At 43.1% G+C, this 15,888-nt stretch overlaps 1 protein-coding gene across 2 annotated transcripts in view; it reads right to left on the bottom strand.

The window, feature by feature from the left end:
- Positions 1-12,406: 12,406 nt before the first annotated feature.
- ptgir (prostaglandin I2 receptor) overlaps positions 12,407-15,888 on the bottom strand; it is a 46,058-nt gene continuing 42,576 nt past the window's right edge. Inside the window, exon 2 of one of the 2 annotated variants that reach the window (XM_062962662.1) lies at positions 12,407-13,617. In XM_062962662.1, the coding sequence (XP_062818732.1) occupies positions 13,366-13,617 (252 nt within the window). In that variant the 3' untranslated portion in view covers positions 12,407-13,365. The remainder of the gene's footprint in view (positions 13,618-15,888) is intronic. The other variant, XR_010000786.1, reaches the window with a different exon arrangement.

Genomic DNA, 15,888 nt, shown 5'->3' with positions numbered 1-15,888 from the left:
CCGCTCAGAGCCTATGTTTGTCTTGTCTTTGTTCTACCGTGTTTCCCCGAAAATAAGACAGTGTCTTATATTATTTTTTGCTCCCAAAGATGTGCTAGGTCTTATTTTCAGGGGGTGTCTTATTTTTCCATGAAGAAGAATTCACATTTATTGTCGAACAAAAAAAATGAACATCTATATATATAAAAGGGTAATGAAATTTCGGCCTAGGACAAAACAACAAAACTACACATCACAGAAACACTAAACTTGGCAGCACAACCCCTCATCCATGCCTCTACGTTCATACAACAAAAAGCTCCAGCTACTCCAGAAAACAGCCAGGCTTTCAGACTGCAAGGCTATTCACTGCTATTCCACCTGGCCAACAAAGGATTCCCATAAGCCACAGCAATGCGTGGCCGGGCAAAGCTAGTTTATTATATACTGTACAGTAGTTATCACAAACCAACATAACCAAACCAAACAAACTGACTCCTGTCAAGAATTTCTTGTTACTACCATTATTTTCATGTACAACTGGTATGTACATTTACCAATCCTTCATGCTCTGGTGTTTGTTTGGCAGGCGCTGGGCATTCTTTCAAACAGGTCTTACTTTCAGGGGAGGCCTTATATTTAGCAATTCAGCAAAACCTCTACTAGGTCTTATATTTTGGGGATGTCTTATTTTCAGGGAAACAGGCTATGTTAAAAGGCATTGAATGTTTGCCTATATGTGTAATGTGATCCGCCCTGAGTCCCCTTCGGGGTGAGAAGGATGGAATATAAATGCTGTAAATAAATAAATAAAATAAAGCCTTGTAACTTGAAGGTTGGGTTGCTGACCTGAAGGCTGCCAGGTTCGAATCCCACCCGGAGAGAGCGCAGATGAGCTCCCTCTATTAGCTCCAGCTCCATGTGGGGATGTGAGAGAAGCCTCCCACCAGGATGGTAAAAACATCAAAACATCCAGGTGTCCCCTGGGCAACGTCCTTGCAGACGGCCAATTCTCTCACTCCAGAAGCAACTCAGGTTGCTGCTGACACAAAAAAAAGCCCTTCCTCCAGGTGTTTTGGACTTTAACTCCCACATTTCCTAACAGTAGGTTGTTAGGAATTGTGGGAGTTGGAGCCCAAAACACTTGGAGGGATGACCGAAGTTTTCCCATGCCTGTGGTAAACCCATATAGTTCAACTAGCTGTGCCCAGCCACGCGTTGCTGTGGCAAAGTCTGGTGGTATGGGAAATAAAGTCTTGAGGAATTGGTGGTAGTTAAGGTTTTCCCCTGACATTAAGTCCATTATAAATGGGTTATATAGCTGTGTGGAAGGACCTTGAGTCTACACTGCCATATGATCCAGTTCAATTCTGATAATCTGTATTTTATAGGCAGTGTGGAAGAGGCCTAAGTGAGGCCTAACTCTGCCTAACTCTGCCTGTCCCCTGGGTTGAGTGGGTAGCTAGGAGACCAAGTGGGCGGAGCTTAGCCTTCTAACTGGCAGCAATTGTATAAAAACAATTATTCCTCTCCCTCTAATTAGGACTTTATTTTTCTTTTCTTTTTGTTGTATGAATGCAGAGACATGGATGAGGGGTTGTGCTGCCAAGTTTAGTGTTTCTGGGATGTGTAGTTTTGTTGTTTTGTCCTAGGCCGAAATTTCATTACCCTTTTATATATATAGACTAGCTGTGCCCGGCCACGCGTTGCTGTGGCTTGTCTGGTGGTGTTGGTGAGAAATGGTTGAGGTAGTGGTGGTATTGAATGTCTGTTGTATGGCTGTCTTTATGTTTAGTATGCACGCTGAAGTGGATTATATGGCAGTGTGGAGTCAAGATAATCCAGTTCAAAGCAGATAATATAAGATTCTAAATGGGTTATATAGCTGTGTGGAAGGGCCTTGAGTCTACACTGCCATATAATCCAGTTAAAATCTGATAATCTGTGGAAGAGGCCTAAGTGAGGCCTAACTGTGCCTGTCCCCTGGACTGAGTAGGTTGCTAGGAGACCAAGTGGGCAGAGCTTAGCTTTCAAACTGGCAGCAATTGGATAAAAACTATTATTCCTCTCCCTGTAATTAGGACTTTATTTTTCTTTTCTTTTCGTTGTATCAACCTAGAGGCGTGGATGATGGGTTGTGTTGTCAAATTTCGAGGTTGGGGGGCCTGTAGTTTTGTTGTTTTGTCTGCTGCCCTGATGCCATCACTCTTTTATATATATAGATTGGAGTGCATTATATGGTAGACCCATATAGTTCAATTGGAGTGCATTATATGGTAGACCCATTTAGTTCAGTTGAACTGTATCATATGGTAGAGTGTCAGGATCTCCAATCCTCGACATCTCTGCTCAGCTGACAAAGAACAGATGCCAGCCATAAAGCAGGCCGGCCATAAAACATCAATTACCCTCTGGTATGTGAGAGTCCCTATATATGTGGTACAAAAGAAGGTTCTGGCATTCGGTACAATAAAAACTTGTTGGAATCTACCCGCATGTGTCTTGGTGCTTTCTTTGGAAGACGGATCCACAGCACAACTGGGAGAAGAGAACCCGACATAGAGCCATATAGGGTAATTGGAGGGCATTATATGATAGATCCAGAGCCCCGGTGGCGAAGTGTGTTAAAGCGCTGAGCTGCTGAACTTGCAGACCGAAAGGTCCCAGGTTCAAACCCCGGGAGCGGAGTGAGCGTCCGCTGTTAGCTCCAGCTTCTGCCAACCTAGCAGTTTGAAAACATGCCAATGTGAGTAGATCAATAGGTACCACTCCGGCGGGAAGGTAACGACGCTCCATGCAGTCATGCCATTGGCCACATGACCTTGGTGTCTATGGACAACTCTGGCTCTTCGGCTTAGAAATGGAGATGAGCACCAACCCCCAGAGTCAGACATGACTGGACTTAACCTCACGGAAAACTTTTAACTTTACCTTTATATGGCAGCGTAGACTCAAGGCCCTTCCACACAGCTATATAACCCAGAATGCCAAGGCACAGCATCTGCTTTGAACTGGATTATCTTGAGTCCACACTGCCATATAATCCAGTTCAGTGTGGATTTTATATAGCTGTGTAGAAGGGGCCTTATATAATCCAGTTGTAAGCAGATAATATAAGATTACAAGATTACAAATATAATATCTTATAATAATATTATTATAATATAATAATATTATAATATAATATTTTATTATCATTAGCCCATTCAGTGCCAATCAAGGTGACTGATTACAACATTCATACTTGCCTTCACAAACCAAAACCCACTTACGATGAAGCCACTGCAACGCGTGGCCGGTAGGCATGTCCGATCAATGAAAAAAATGTTTCAATTCTCGTTTCTAAAGTAGGGGGCGCTGGCGCTTGAATATAGAAAGTATTTCCGATTTTTTTTCACCCAAAAATTTCGGATATTTCCGAAAATTCGTAATGATTCTAAATGTTTCTAAAATGGCGGATGCGCATGCGCAATCGCTACACACCGGGCTTGTATGGCAATCTTCCATGTGGATGCAGAGGACGTTAGCCCCCACCTTTGCGTCCATCATGGAAGCTTCTGATTGGCCGGGGAGCGGCAGCCATGTGAGGCTGCGCTAAGCTCCCATTCAAGGTAGGTTGCAGAAACAAACAAAAATTTTAAATATTTTTTAAAATATATTTTAAAATTTGGGGGGGGGGGGAAATTAACGAAACATTAAGAGACAATTAGAGAATGGGCCAACAATGGTTCGAATTACATTGCTGGTTGCGCTGTGAGACAATGTCTCGGAATGCGTATCAAAAAGCGAGAACAATCCGAAATAATTCCGATATACGATTCAAAACGATTTTTTGGACATGTCTAGTGGCCGGGCACAGCTAGTATTGAATATAGATTTCCTTAGAGCTGCAGTATCCAACAATGGGCAGCAGAGGGAGCCAGCCACCACGGCAAATTGGCATCCGAAGGGCTAGTATTGCTGAGATTTCTCCCAATTCAACTGGGCAAGCCCTGACACCTTTTTAATAAATGTCTTTCTTACGGTGGCCCTCTCTCGATATATTTTTTAAAGTTTGACACATTGACATTCCACCTTGGAATTGATAGGAACCAGGCGCCACTATTTATACCCTGGTGCCAGGTTGGATGCCTTGTTTGGCTCTTTTTCCATTGCACCAGCCTTTGCCTTACTGAGACGGCCTCCAAAGAAAGGCATATGGCCCTTTGGGTCCTCAGTTTCCCCTTTGAGCCATAAAAAAAATCCTTTACAGAGCATTTCCAAGACCTCAATTCCCTGGAATAAGAACATGGAGAGCCTTCCAACGTACAAACTAATAATAATAATAATAATAATAATAATAATAATAATAATAATAATAATAATAATACTACAGTAGAGTCTCACTTATCCAAACTAAACGGGCCGGCAGAACGTTGCATAACTGAATATGTTGGATAATAAGGAGGGATTAAGGAAAAGCCTATTAAACATCAAATTAGGTTATGATTTTACAAATTAAGCACCAAAACATCATGTTATACAACAAATTTGACAGAAAACGTAGTTCAATATGGAGTAATGCTATGTAGTAATTACAGTATTTACAAATTTAGATCCAAAATAACACAACATTGACTACAGAAACATTGACTACTAAAAGGTCAACTGCGTTGGATAATCCAGAATGTTGGATAAGCGGATGTTGGATAAGGGAGACTCTACTGTAATAATATTATTAATATGTAAAGTCATACTACAGTAGAGTCTCACTTATCCAAGCCTCGCTTATCCAACGTTCTGGATTATCCAACACATTTTTGTAGTCAATGTTTTCAATATATCATTTTCAATATATCGGCCCGTTTATGTTGGATAAGTGAGACTCTACTGTATATAATATACTAGCTGTGCCCGGCCACGCGTTGCTGTGGTGAAGTATGTTGAGACTGTACTGTATATTCATAATCTTATATTATCTGCTTAGAAATGGATTATATGAGGCCCCTTCGTTATAGCTCTATAAAATACACACTGAAGTGGATTATATGGCAGTGTGGAGTCAAGATAATCCAGTTCAAAGCAGATAATATAAGATTATAAATGGGTTATATAGCTGTGTGGAAGGGCCTTGAGTCTACACTGCCAAATAATCCAGTGCAAATTAGATAATATGTGGAAGAGGCCTAAGTGAGGCCTAAGTCTGCCTGTCCCCTGGGCTGAGTAGGTTGCTAGGAGACCAAGTGGGCGAAGCTTAGCCTTCTAACTGGCAGCAATTGGATCATAGAATCATAGAATCATAGAATAGTAGAGTTGGAAGAGACCTCATGGGCCATCCAGTCCAACCCCCTGCTAAGAAGCAGGAAATCGCATTCAAAGCACCCCCGACAGATGGCCATCTCCGTCTAATTAGAACTTTATTTTTCTTTTCTTTTTGTTGTATCAACCTAGAGCCGTGGATGATGGGTTGTGTTGTCAGATTTCGAGGTTGGGGGGCCTATAGTTTTGTTGTTTTGTCCGGTGCCCTGATTCCATCACTCTTTTATATATATAGTTAATTAACATTATTATATTGTATTATTAGTATTATATTGTATTACAAAATAATAATATTATTAATATGCAAAATCATACTATGTATTTTTGACATTAATATTGAAATCTGAAATATATACAGAAAGTATGTCTTGATTTGTCATCTGAAACTGAGCAATTTTCAAGTGGCTGAAACCTTCCGACAGGACAATAACTCAGTGCCTGGGGTTGCCATTAAGACCATCTCAAGAAACAATAATAATGGAAGCCTTTTGTCCAAAACAGCCACATCATTTCCCCACTTCCACAAATAGCCCACGTTGCTGAAAAGAGTAATAATAATAACATTTTGGAGAAACCGCAACAAGAAGACTTAATGGCGACGAAAGTGGCTGGCTGGCCCTGATAAAAGGCCGGCCCTTTGGGGACAAAGTGTTGAAAATCATGCAGAGTCACGTCGGACGACGTTTTTTTTTTTTTTTTTTTCCTGCGGTGTCTTAACTTTAGGTCTTTGGATAACAAGGGACCCTCAAAGGCCATCTAGTCCAACCCCATGTTTATTTATTGTTTATTTATTTACAGTATTTATATTCCGCCCTTCTCACCCCGAAGGGGACTCAGGGCGGATTACAATGAACACATATATGGCAAACATTCAATGCCAACAGACAAACAACATATATAGACAGACACAGAGGCATTTAACATTTTTTTCCAGCTTCACAATTCCGGCCACAGGGGGAGCTGTTGCTTCACTGTTCACTAGTGGCTGTACTTCCTCATTCCATTCCTCGTGTTTTGCTGGCAGTTTTATGATGTTGTAAATTAGTTAAATTAGCCTCCCCGCATAAAGCGTACCTAAATTTCCCTACTTGACAGATGCAACTGTCTTTCGGGGCTGCATAGGTCAACAGCAAGCCGGGCTATTTAATGGTCGGGGGCTTAACCCGACCCGGACTTCGAACTCATGACGTCTCGGTCAGTAGTGATTTATTGCAGCTGGTTACTAGCCAGCTGCGCCACAGCCCGGCCCATGTTGCGGGAAAATGCACGATGCACAACCGCTGCTAACTTTGCCCTGAGTGGCATCGTCTTCTGTCCTTTGGGCAGAAAAAAAAAAAACATCCACTTGTCGAGGGAAGGTGCCACGAATGCAAATGGAAAGCTCCTGGGACTTTTGCTTCCAAATATTTAGAGAGAGGTGGATTATTCCTTGGCCGGGCGAAGGGTTGATATGGAGAGCAACATGTGGGGAATTAGTCAGCAAAGATAATATTTATTCTATCTCCTGGACCTTCCGGAGTTTCTGGCGAGTGGGTTGAAGTTTGGTCAGGGTGGACGGGAAGAGGACTCGAGCCGCAGGTGTTTCGGCAAATTTGGGCACTCCAGGGCTTTTGGACTCCAACCCCCACCACTCCTTTTTTAAAAAAAAAAAATAAAATATTTTTTATTAAGTGTTGTCGAAGGCTTTCATGGCCGGGATCACAGGGGTGTTGTATGTCTTTCGGGCTGTGTGGTCATGTTCCAGAAGTATTCTCTCCTGACGTTTCACCCACATCTATGGCAGGCATCCTCAGAGGTTGTGAGGTATGGATAAACTAAGTAAGGAAAGGAAAGAATATATATCTGTGGAGAGTCCAGGGTGTGGCAAGAGTCCTTTGTCACTGGGAAGCCAGCATTAATGTTTCAGTTAATCACCCTAATTAGCATTGGAAAGGTTTTGTCTCTTGCCTGGGGGCAGCCTTTGTTCATCCACCCAGAGGAAAGGTGTTCTTACCATACATCAAGGGAACCACTGACCGCATAGGCAAACTGATGAAGAAGCACAACCTACAAACTATCTACAGACCCACAAAGAAAATCCAACAAATGCTACGGTCAGCAAAGGACAAGAGGGATCCTCTGTCCTCTGCAGGAGTCTACCAGATACCATGCAACTGTGGACAAGTCTACACAGGGACCACCAAACGCAGCAGCATTGCCCAAACAAGAGTCAAAGAACATGAAAGACACTGCAGACTCACTCAACCAAAGAAATCAGCCATAGCAGAGCATTTGATGAACCAGCCTGGACACAGAATATTATTTGAGAACACAGAAATGCTTGACCATTCCAACAGCTATCATGTCAGACTACACAGAGAAGCCATTGAAATCCACAAGCATGTGGACAGTTTCAACAGAAAGGAGGAAACCATGAAAATGAACAAAATCTGGCTACCAGTATTAAAAAATTCTAAAATCAAAACAGTAGATGGGAACCAACACTCTGAGGGCAGAGGGCAGCTAATGACTGAACAAAGGATGCCCCCAGGCAAGAGACAAAACCTTTCAAATGCTAATTTTCCTAAGACTGGCTCTGCATCTCGTGGTGCCAAAGCGCAGCCTTTTCTACACCTTCCAAATTGTCCAGTCTGCCCAGAAGGGAGTTTATTTATTTATTTTAGTTATTTACAGTATTTATATTCCGCCCTTCTCACCCTGAAGGGGACTCAGGGCGGATCACATTATATACATATAGGCAAACATTCAATGCCCATATACATATAGAACTGAGACAGAGACAGACGCAGAGGCCATTTAACCTTCTCCTGAGGGGATGTTCGATTCTGGCCACAGGGGGGAGCAGCTGCTTCATCATCCACTGTGACGGCACTTCCTCATTCCAATGTCGTAAATTAGTTAAATTTGCCTCCCCAATTTATAAGTGGTACTTTATTTCCTACTTGATAGATGCAACTATCTTTCGGGTTGCTAGGTCAGCAACGAGCAGGGGCTATTTTTTATTTTTTAATTGACGGGTGCTTACCCCGCCATGGGCTGGCCTCAAACCCATGACCTCATGGTCAGAGTGATTTATTGCAGCAGGCTGCTCACCAGCCTGTGCCACAGCCTGGCCCGGAACCTCAATAAGTGGCTTTTTTGTGTGTGTCAGGAGCAACCAGAGTTGCTTCTGGAGTGAGAGAATTGGCCGTCTGCAAGGACATTGCCCAGGGGACGCCCGGATGCTTTGATGTTTTACCATCCTTGTGGGAGGCTTCTCTCATGTCCCCGCATGGAGCTGGAGCTGATAGAGGGAGCTCATCCACGCCCTCCCTGGGTGGGATTCGAACCTGGCAGCTTCAAGTCATGAGGCTTTTGTCCCCTAGGCCACCCAAGGCTCATCAGTGGCTTGTACAAGATGCGAAATTCTAATAGTCTAACTTGCTGTTGACCTATGCAGCCAAAAGACAGTTGCATCTGTCAAGTAGGAATTTAGGTACCGCTTATGAGGGGAGGCTAATTTAACTAATTTACAACGCCATAAAATCAGCAGTGTGCGGAGGAATGAGGAAGTACTCCATCAAGGACTCAGTGTCACAAGTGGGCGGTGTCACAAGTAGCTCCCCCTGCAGCCGGAATCAAGCATAACCTCATGAAGCCAGAAGCTGAAACGTTAAATTGCCTCTGTGTCTGTCTATATGTGTTTGTATGTCTAATGGCATTGAATGTTTGAGAAGGGTGGAATATAAATACTGTAAATAAATAACTAAAATAAATAAATAAACTCCCTTCTGGGCAGACTGGACAATTTGGAAGGTGTTGAAAAGACTGCGCTTTGGCACCACGAGATGCAGAGCCAGTCTTAGGAAATGGGGCCGCAAAGTGGAGTCCACGACATGCGAGTACGGAGGAGAGCAAACCACAGACCACTGACTACAATGCAGTCTGAACCCTGCCGTGTTGAATGATAAGTCGAAAGTTAACTGTTCACCCACTTCTGACACTTTTGCACTGGGTGTGGATGTTGTGCAATGAACAAAAAATGTACAACTATTTACGGAGGGGAGGTTGCACAACATCAAGATGAGACATCGGCAACCATTCGCACAAGTGGTACGGTCATCTGAGTGCATGGCAGATGAAGACTCCTACCCATCAAAAGGCCGAGGCTGGACCTAGTTTATTCTTTCTTTCTTTCTTAGATTTATTTATCACTAGCTTGGGGACCTGGCGGTGCCCGGGTCATTTGGAATGGTATTATTTGTCTTTTAATGTTATGTTTTCTGTTTGGAGTGGGTGAACTACAATTCCCAGAATCGTGGCTGAATCCTCCCCAAACCCCGCCAGTATGAAAAGTTGGCTATTTGGGGGCTGTGCCCCAAGTGTGGTCCAGATCTGTCATTGGCTGGTCATCGCCTGGCTGCAGTACTCTCTGGATGGGGGTGAATGACTACAACTCCCAGAGTCCCGGGGCAATTGCCGAAAACATCTGTCAGTATGGACAGTAGGCAATGTTCAGTGTGTGTGCCAAGTTTGGTCCAGATCCATCATTGGCTGGGTTGAGTGGTCTTTGGATGCAGGTGAACTACAACTCCCAAAATAAAGGGCCATTGCGAAAAACACCTGCAGTATGTTCAGTTGGTCATGAGGATTCTCTGTGCGAAGTGTGGCACATTGCCGGTGGGGGTCACTGTTTCTCTGGATGCAGGTGAACTATAACTCCCTTTTCCCCAAACTTGTCCAATATGTTCTGTTGGTTATGGGGGCTCTGTGTGCCAAGTTTGGTCCTGGTCCATCATCGGTGGGGTTCGGAGTGGTCATTCATTGCAGGTGAACTATAAATCCCAGTATCTATGACTCCCAAATGTCCAGACCAATTCCCCTCCAAACTCTCCAGTATTCAAATCTGGGCATATCGGGTCTGCATGGCAAGTTTGGTTCAGACCCATCATTGTTTGGGGTCCTAGTGTTCTGGGTGTAGGTGAACTACAACTCCTGTATATTCCCCAGTAGGAGTGACCGTGCTCTGACTTGATGCAGGGTGAACTACAACTTCCACCATGTGGAGTCAATCCCTAAACTCCTCCAGTAAGTTTAGCTGCAGCTCAGTTCTGCTCTGTTTGTTATGCAGAGAAAGGAAAGGGCAGTGGGCGGGGCCATGCAAATTCCACACCAGTGGAGAACTCTGGGATGCCTGCCTGTGGTGGAAGAACAAGCAAAATCTAGGATGAAATGGTCCCCAAACGAAAGCATTCCTTGGGTGGTGGGCCGTAGTCTTTGGGAAGGACATGGGCAGAGGCTGGGCTGCATGTTCATGGCGCTCGCTGTAACCACAATGTCAGTAGAAAAGAGTGACTTGCTAGAGTCTTAACCCTGGGAACTATAGCCTGTTTGTGGAGGCTAGAGGCTGTCTGTGTGAGCAGACATCTGTGCCACGTACACATGTACAGGTTTTTGCTTTTATTATGGATTTGGATTAGATTTAGATTAGATAGATTTAGATATTTTATTATTTTCTTGTATTATTTTAAGTTATTTTCTGTTACTATAGTATTTATTGTATTATTTTTTTAGTGTTTTTATTATTTTTATTGGGTTGCTAGGAGACCAAGTTGGAGGAGCTTAGCCTTCTAACTGGCAGCAATTGGATAAAAGCAATTATTCCTCTCCCTCTAATTAGGACTTTATTTTTCTTTTCTTTTTGTTGTATCAACCTAGAGCTGTGGATGATGGGTTGTGTTGTCAAATTTCAAGGTTGGGGGGCCTGTTGTTTTGTTGGTCGCCGTGATGCCATCACTCATTTATATATAGATAGAAAAACCACAAACACAATACTAGATTTCCTTTGACCAGAATCCTTTGACTTGGAGTGTCTCTGGTGTCACTGTGAGAAGGTTCTCCATTGTGCATGTGGCAGGGCATTGTAGTCAGTGGTCTGTGGTTTGCTCTTCTCCACACTCGCATGTCGTGGACTCCACTTTGTAGCCCATTTCTTAAGGTTGGCTCTGCATCTCGTGGTGCCAAAGCACAGTCTGTTCAGCTCCTTCCAAGCTGCCCAGTCTTCTGTACCCAGGAGGGAGTCTCTCATCCGGTGTCAGCCACTGATTGAGGTTCCGGGTTTTAGCCTGCCACTTTTGGACTCTCGCTTGCTGAGGTGTTCCTGCGAGTGTCTCTGTGGATCTTAGGAAGCTGTTTCTTGATTTAAGGCATTGGCATGCTGGCTGATACTTCTGTAACAATGTGAGTTGCCCCGAGTCCCCTTGGGGAGATGGTAGCAGGGTATAAATAAAGTATTATTATTATTATTTTATTATGACACAGCAAACAAGATAGATATGCTGGATTTCGTATCACAAAATCCATTTTAACTTGTGCATTTTTACCAGTATTTTGTTATATGGATTTTAATAGTGTTGTGTTCGATTTCTCTGTTTGAATCACGTTGTTCTCTGTCTCGAGCTGCAAGGAGAGGCGAGTAAACAAATTATTATTATTATTATTATTATTATTATTATTATTATTATTATTATTATTATTATTATTATTATTGTATGACACAGCAAAAAATGCTGGATTTTGTATCACAAAATCACAAGTCGAACACTTCCCAAGTGTCTAGGACTGTGTGATGTATTTTCGGATGATCCCAGTAGGGTGGCCTTTTGCAGTTGGCAGATTGTAATTTTGTCAATGTCTCTTGTTTCCAAATGCCGGCTGAGATCTTATGGCATGGCACCCAATGTGCCCATCACCACCGGGACCACCTGCACAAAGACAAAGCCTTTAGCCTTCTCAACCAGAGTGCCTCGCCAAACTACAAATCCCATGATTCCATAGCATTAATAACTTCAATAACTTTATTTATAACCTGCCCTATCTCATTGGTTTCCAAATGAAGTGGCCAACATTCAGTGCCATAATAAAAACAGAAGAAGAAAAAAGCCAAATCAAGAAATAAGTAAAACAACATTGATAACTGATAAAACTAACCCAAAAATAGTACTTAAATAAACATAATATAACAAGAAACACATTTACAACATAATGAAATTTGGCACTGAGCTGTCAAACTGCATTCATTCTATAGTGTAGATGCGCCCCAAAACCCCTTTATTTTGACCCTGGCACAAACGGAGAAATGCACACACTATATAAACCCATCCTTTATTTCTACAGCTTCAAAGATTCACAGTATCACCTTGCAATCGGTCAAAATCCCATGCATTTAATGCTAACAAGCACCACACATGCACCACTACAATGATGCAGGGATTGTGGGATGCCCAACATGCAGGTTGGCATCGTATTCATGCCCATCGTCTGTTGCTCTGTCTCTTTCTCTGTCCTCTTTTAGCTGAATTCAATGGGTCCTTGGTCTCCTTCCACCTTCAAAGGGTCCTGGCTCAGGAGGGAAATCGGGCAGAAAAACTCAATCTCGGGAGAGATGCAAAAAGCAAAGTTTATTTTCAAATAGCTCTGGAGTAGATACTCCAGAGGGCTGTATCATGAAAATGGCCGTCGCAACATGTGATTTTATATCTCGGCTTATCTAAATTGACCAATGGCTGAGGATCTTCCTCACCTTCCACACCTACTTGGCATAAGTGATACCAATGACCTAACTCGTTTACTCTGAGCTTTCTTCTCTCCTTGGAACTTTCTGGAGAAAGGCACCAGCTCACAGGGACATAGGTAGAGGCAAAACTACATAGGCAATAGTTTACTACTTTCTGGCTCATGGTCCCTTCACTCCCCACTTTCTTTTTTTTTCGAACTCAAAGTGAAGAAAAATAAACAGTTAACAACGTTTGTCACGCAATGACCCCTGTTCTGACCAATCATCTGCATCCACTCTGGATGTTTCTAAAACATCCAGTCTGACTCTTTGCCATTGAGGATGCAGCGCATTTCTACCAGAAAGGAGGTGCCAATATTGGGCATGCGTTGACTTCCCATTTGTGGTGCCAAGGATTTTTCAACCAGGCTTGGAATCCTTTTGGAAACGGCTGGAGTCTCCATCCTTGGACTCTTTATCTGCATGCAAACCTCTTTCCGTAGAAGGATGCCCCACCAATGCGCCTGCCCATATCGGGTTGCCACGGCTTGCTTTCAGCAGACGGAATAGTCTTGGAAAGCGATGCCGTCCTGCGTGCCCAACGTGGCCGACACCTTCTGCGCCCGGGGCCAATGCGGCCACCACGGGCGGTGGCAGAAGAAGTTCCTGAGGCTGCGGAAGACGGCGTTGCGGAAGATGATGAAGAGCCAGGGGTCGACGATGGGGTTGAGGGCGCTCAGGCGGAAGGCCAGCATGTCCTCGGCTTCGTTGTGGTCCGGGTTGAGACCCCCGATGTAGGCCCGGATCTGGAGGAAGAGACAAGAGCGTGAGCCGCTTTCCAGCACTGCAAGACAATTACAGTAGAGTCTCACTTATCCAAGCTAAACGGGCCGGCAGAAGCTTGGATAAGCGAATATCTTGGATAATAAGGAGGGATTAAGGAAAAGCCTATTGACATCAAATTAGGTTATGCTTTTACAAATTAAGCACCAAAACTATTGCGCCAAAATGCTAATGTGTATGTGTGTGTGTAAAAGAAATCCCTTGAAAGATTCTTGCAAAGAAAGAGCTCTGCAGAAAGGGAGCTGATCTTTTTGCAGAGGCAAGCCACGCCTCAAACAATGTATCGGTTTGATAGCAGATGGCTGAGTTTGTCAGTTGGGAGTTGAGCATGCTGGGAGAGCACAGAAACAAGACAGGCTCTCTATAGCTATGGTCAAGTAGCTGGTTTATATATGCTATGTTGGATATATTTTGAATGCTGATTGATTAGTTATTGATCCTATGCAACTACAAGGACATTGTACGATTGCTGAACTGTTTATTTAACTTCAACTCAACAAGTAAAGTTTCTTTGTTCTTTCAATTCCTCTGCCTGGTCTGAGTCTTTTGCACATAGTGTTAACTGGACGCTGCTGGTTCCGCTATACACACACCTGCTAACAAAAACATCATGTTTTACAACAAATTTGACAGAAAAAGCAGTTCAATACGCAGTGATGTTATGTTCTAATTACTGTATTTACGAATTTAGCACCAAAATATCACGATATATTGAAAACATTGACTACAAAAATTTATTATTTACAGTATTTATATTCCGCCCTTCTCACCCCGAAGGGGACTCAGGGCGGATCACATTACACATATAAGGCAAACATTCAATGCCTTAACATAGAACAAAGACAAGACAAACACGGGGCCCTGAGCTGGCCTCGAACTCATGACCTCCTGGTCAGAGTGATTCATTGCAGCTGGCTGCAGCTGGTTGCTCAACAGCTTGCACCACAGCCCGGCCCCGATTAATGGCTTGGATAATCCAGAATCTTGGATAAGCGAGGCTTGGATAAGTGAGTCTCTACTGTACCTTTAATGGGTTCTGGCTCAAGAGGTAAATCAGGCAGAAAACCCAATTTCGTGAGAGATGCAAAAAGCTAAGTTTATTGTTATCATTTATGATAAGGCAAACAGATGCACACACCCTAAAGATCTGTACCATGCAAATGGCCGTCGCAAAGCATGTCGTAGCAAACAAAGAATGTATACCTTGGCTTATCTAATATTGACCAATGGCTGAGGGTCTTCCTCACCTTCCATACCTACTTTGGCATAAGTGATACCTGTGACCTCACTTGTTGATTTCAAGCTAACTTTTGGTCTTGGAACTTTCTGGAGAAAGGCACCAGCTCACAGGAAGGGAGGGGCACAGGCCCCCTGTTACAGCACTACTTTGGTTCATGCAAAATATTTACATGGTAAACTTTTGCATATATGGCTTTGCCTCTGCATATATAATATTAGCCTTTTATATAGACCATGTAAACATTTTGCATGAACCAAAGTGTTACAGTACCACATCGATGCCCAATGTATTTAAGCTGGTCTTGATCACAGCTTCTGAAACAGTGCGCCCTGACCCCAAATGGGATCCCTATCCTAGATTTACAACTAAGATACACAAAGTATTAAGTTATTGTTATTTTTGAAACATCAAATGTGTTATCCTACGATAGGTTTATTGTTTATATACACGATATAAAGGTACAACTTCTCTCTATGTAGAACTCTTCTCTGACATAACCACAACCTCGGATGCCACATATGGTCCTTCAAGATACCTATAAGTGACTTTTTAAATCTTCAATATATTGGACTATTGTGTTTATTTAGAGAAGATTCATGTCTCCCATTTGAAACCCATATGAATATGGACATTTATTCAGGATAGAGAGAAGTTGCACCTTTATATTGTGTATATAAACAATAACCCTGTCGTACGATAACACATTTGATGTTTCAAAAATAACAATAACACAATACTTTGTGTCCCTATCCTAGAGTTATCATAGAATCCTAGAGTTGGAAGGGATCCCAAGGGCCATCCAGTCTAACCCCATTCTGCCAGGAAGGAAGGAAGGAAGGATCAAAACCCTCCCTAGTTTGAAATGTCAACTGGTCTAAATCACTGCTTCTTGAACTTTGGGTTCCGACCCCAAATGGGCCCTCCAGCTCGATGTTAGGCTCACAGAATCATCATAGAATCCTAGAGTTGGAAGGGACCCCAAGGGCCATCCAGT

Source organism: Anolis carolinensis, unplaced genomic scaffold, assembly GCF_035594765.1.
Source record: "Anolis carolinensis isolate JA03-04 unplaced genomic scaffold, rAnoCar3.1.pri scaffold_10, whole genome shotgun sequence".
In the NCBI taxonomy this organism is placed as follows: Eukaryota; Metazoa; Chordata; class Lepidosauria; order Squamata; family Dactyloidae; genus Anolis; species Anolis carolinensis.
This window is presented reverse-complemented; position numbering and strand designations above follow the sequence as displayed.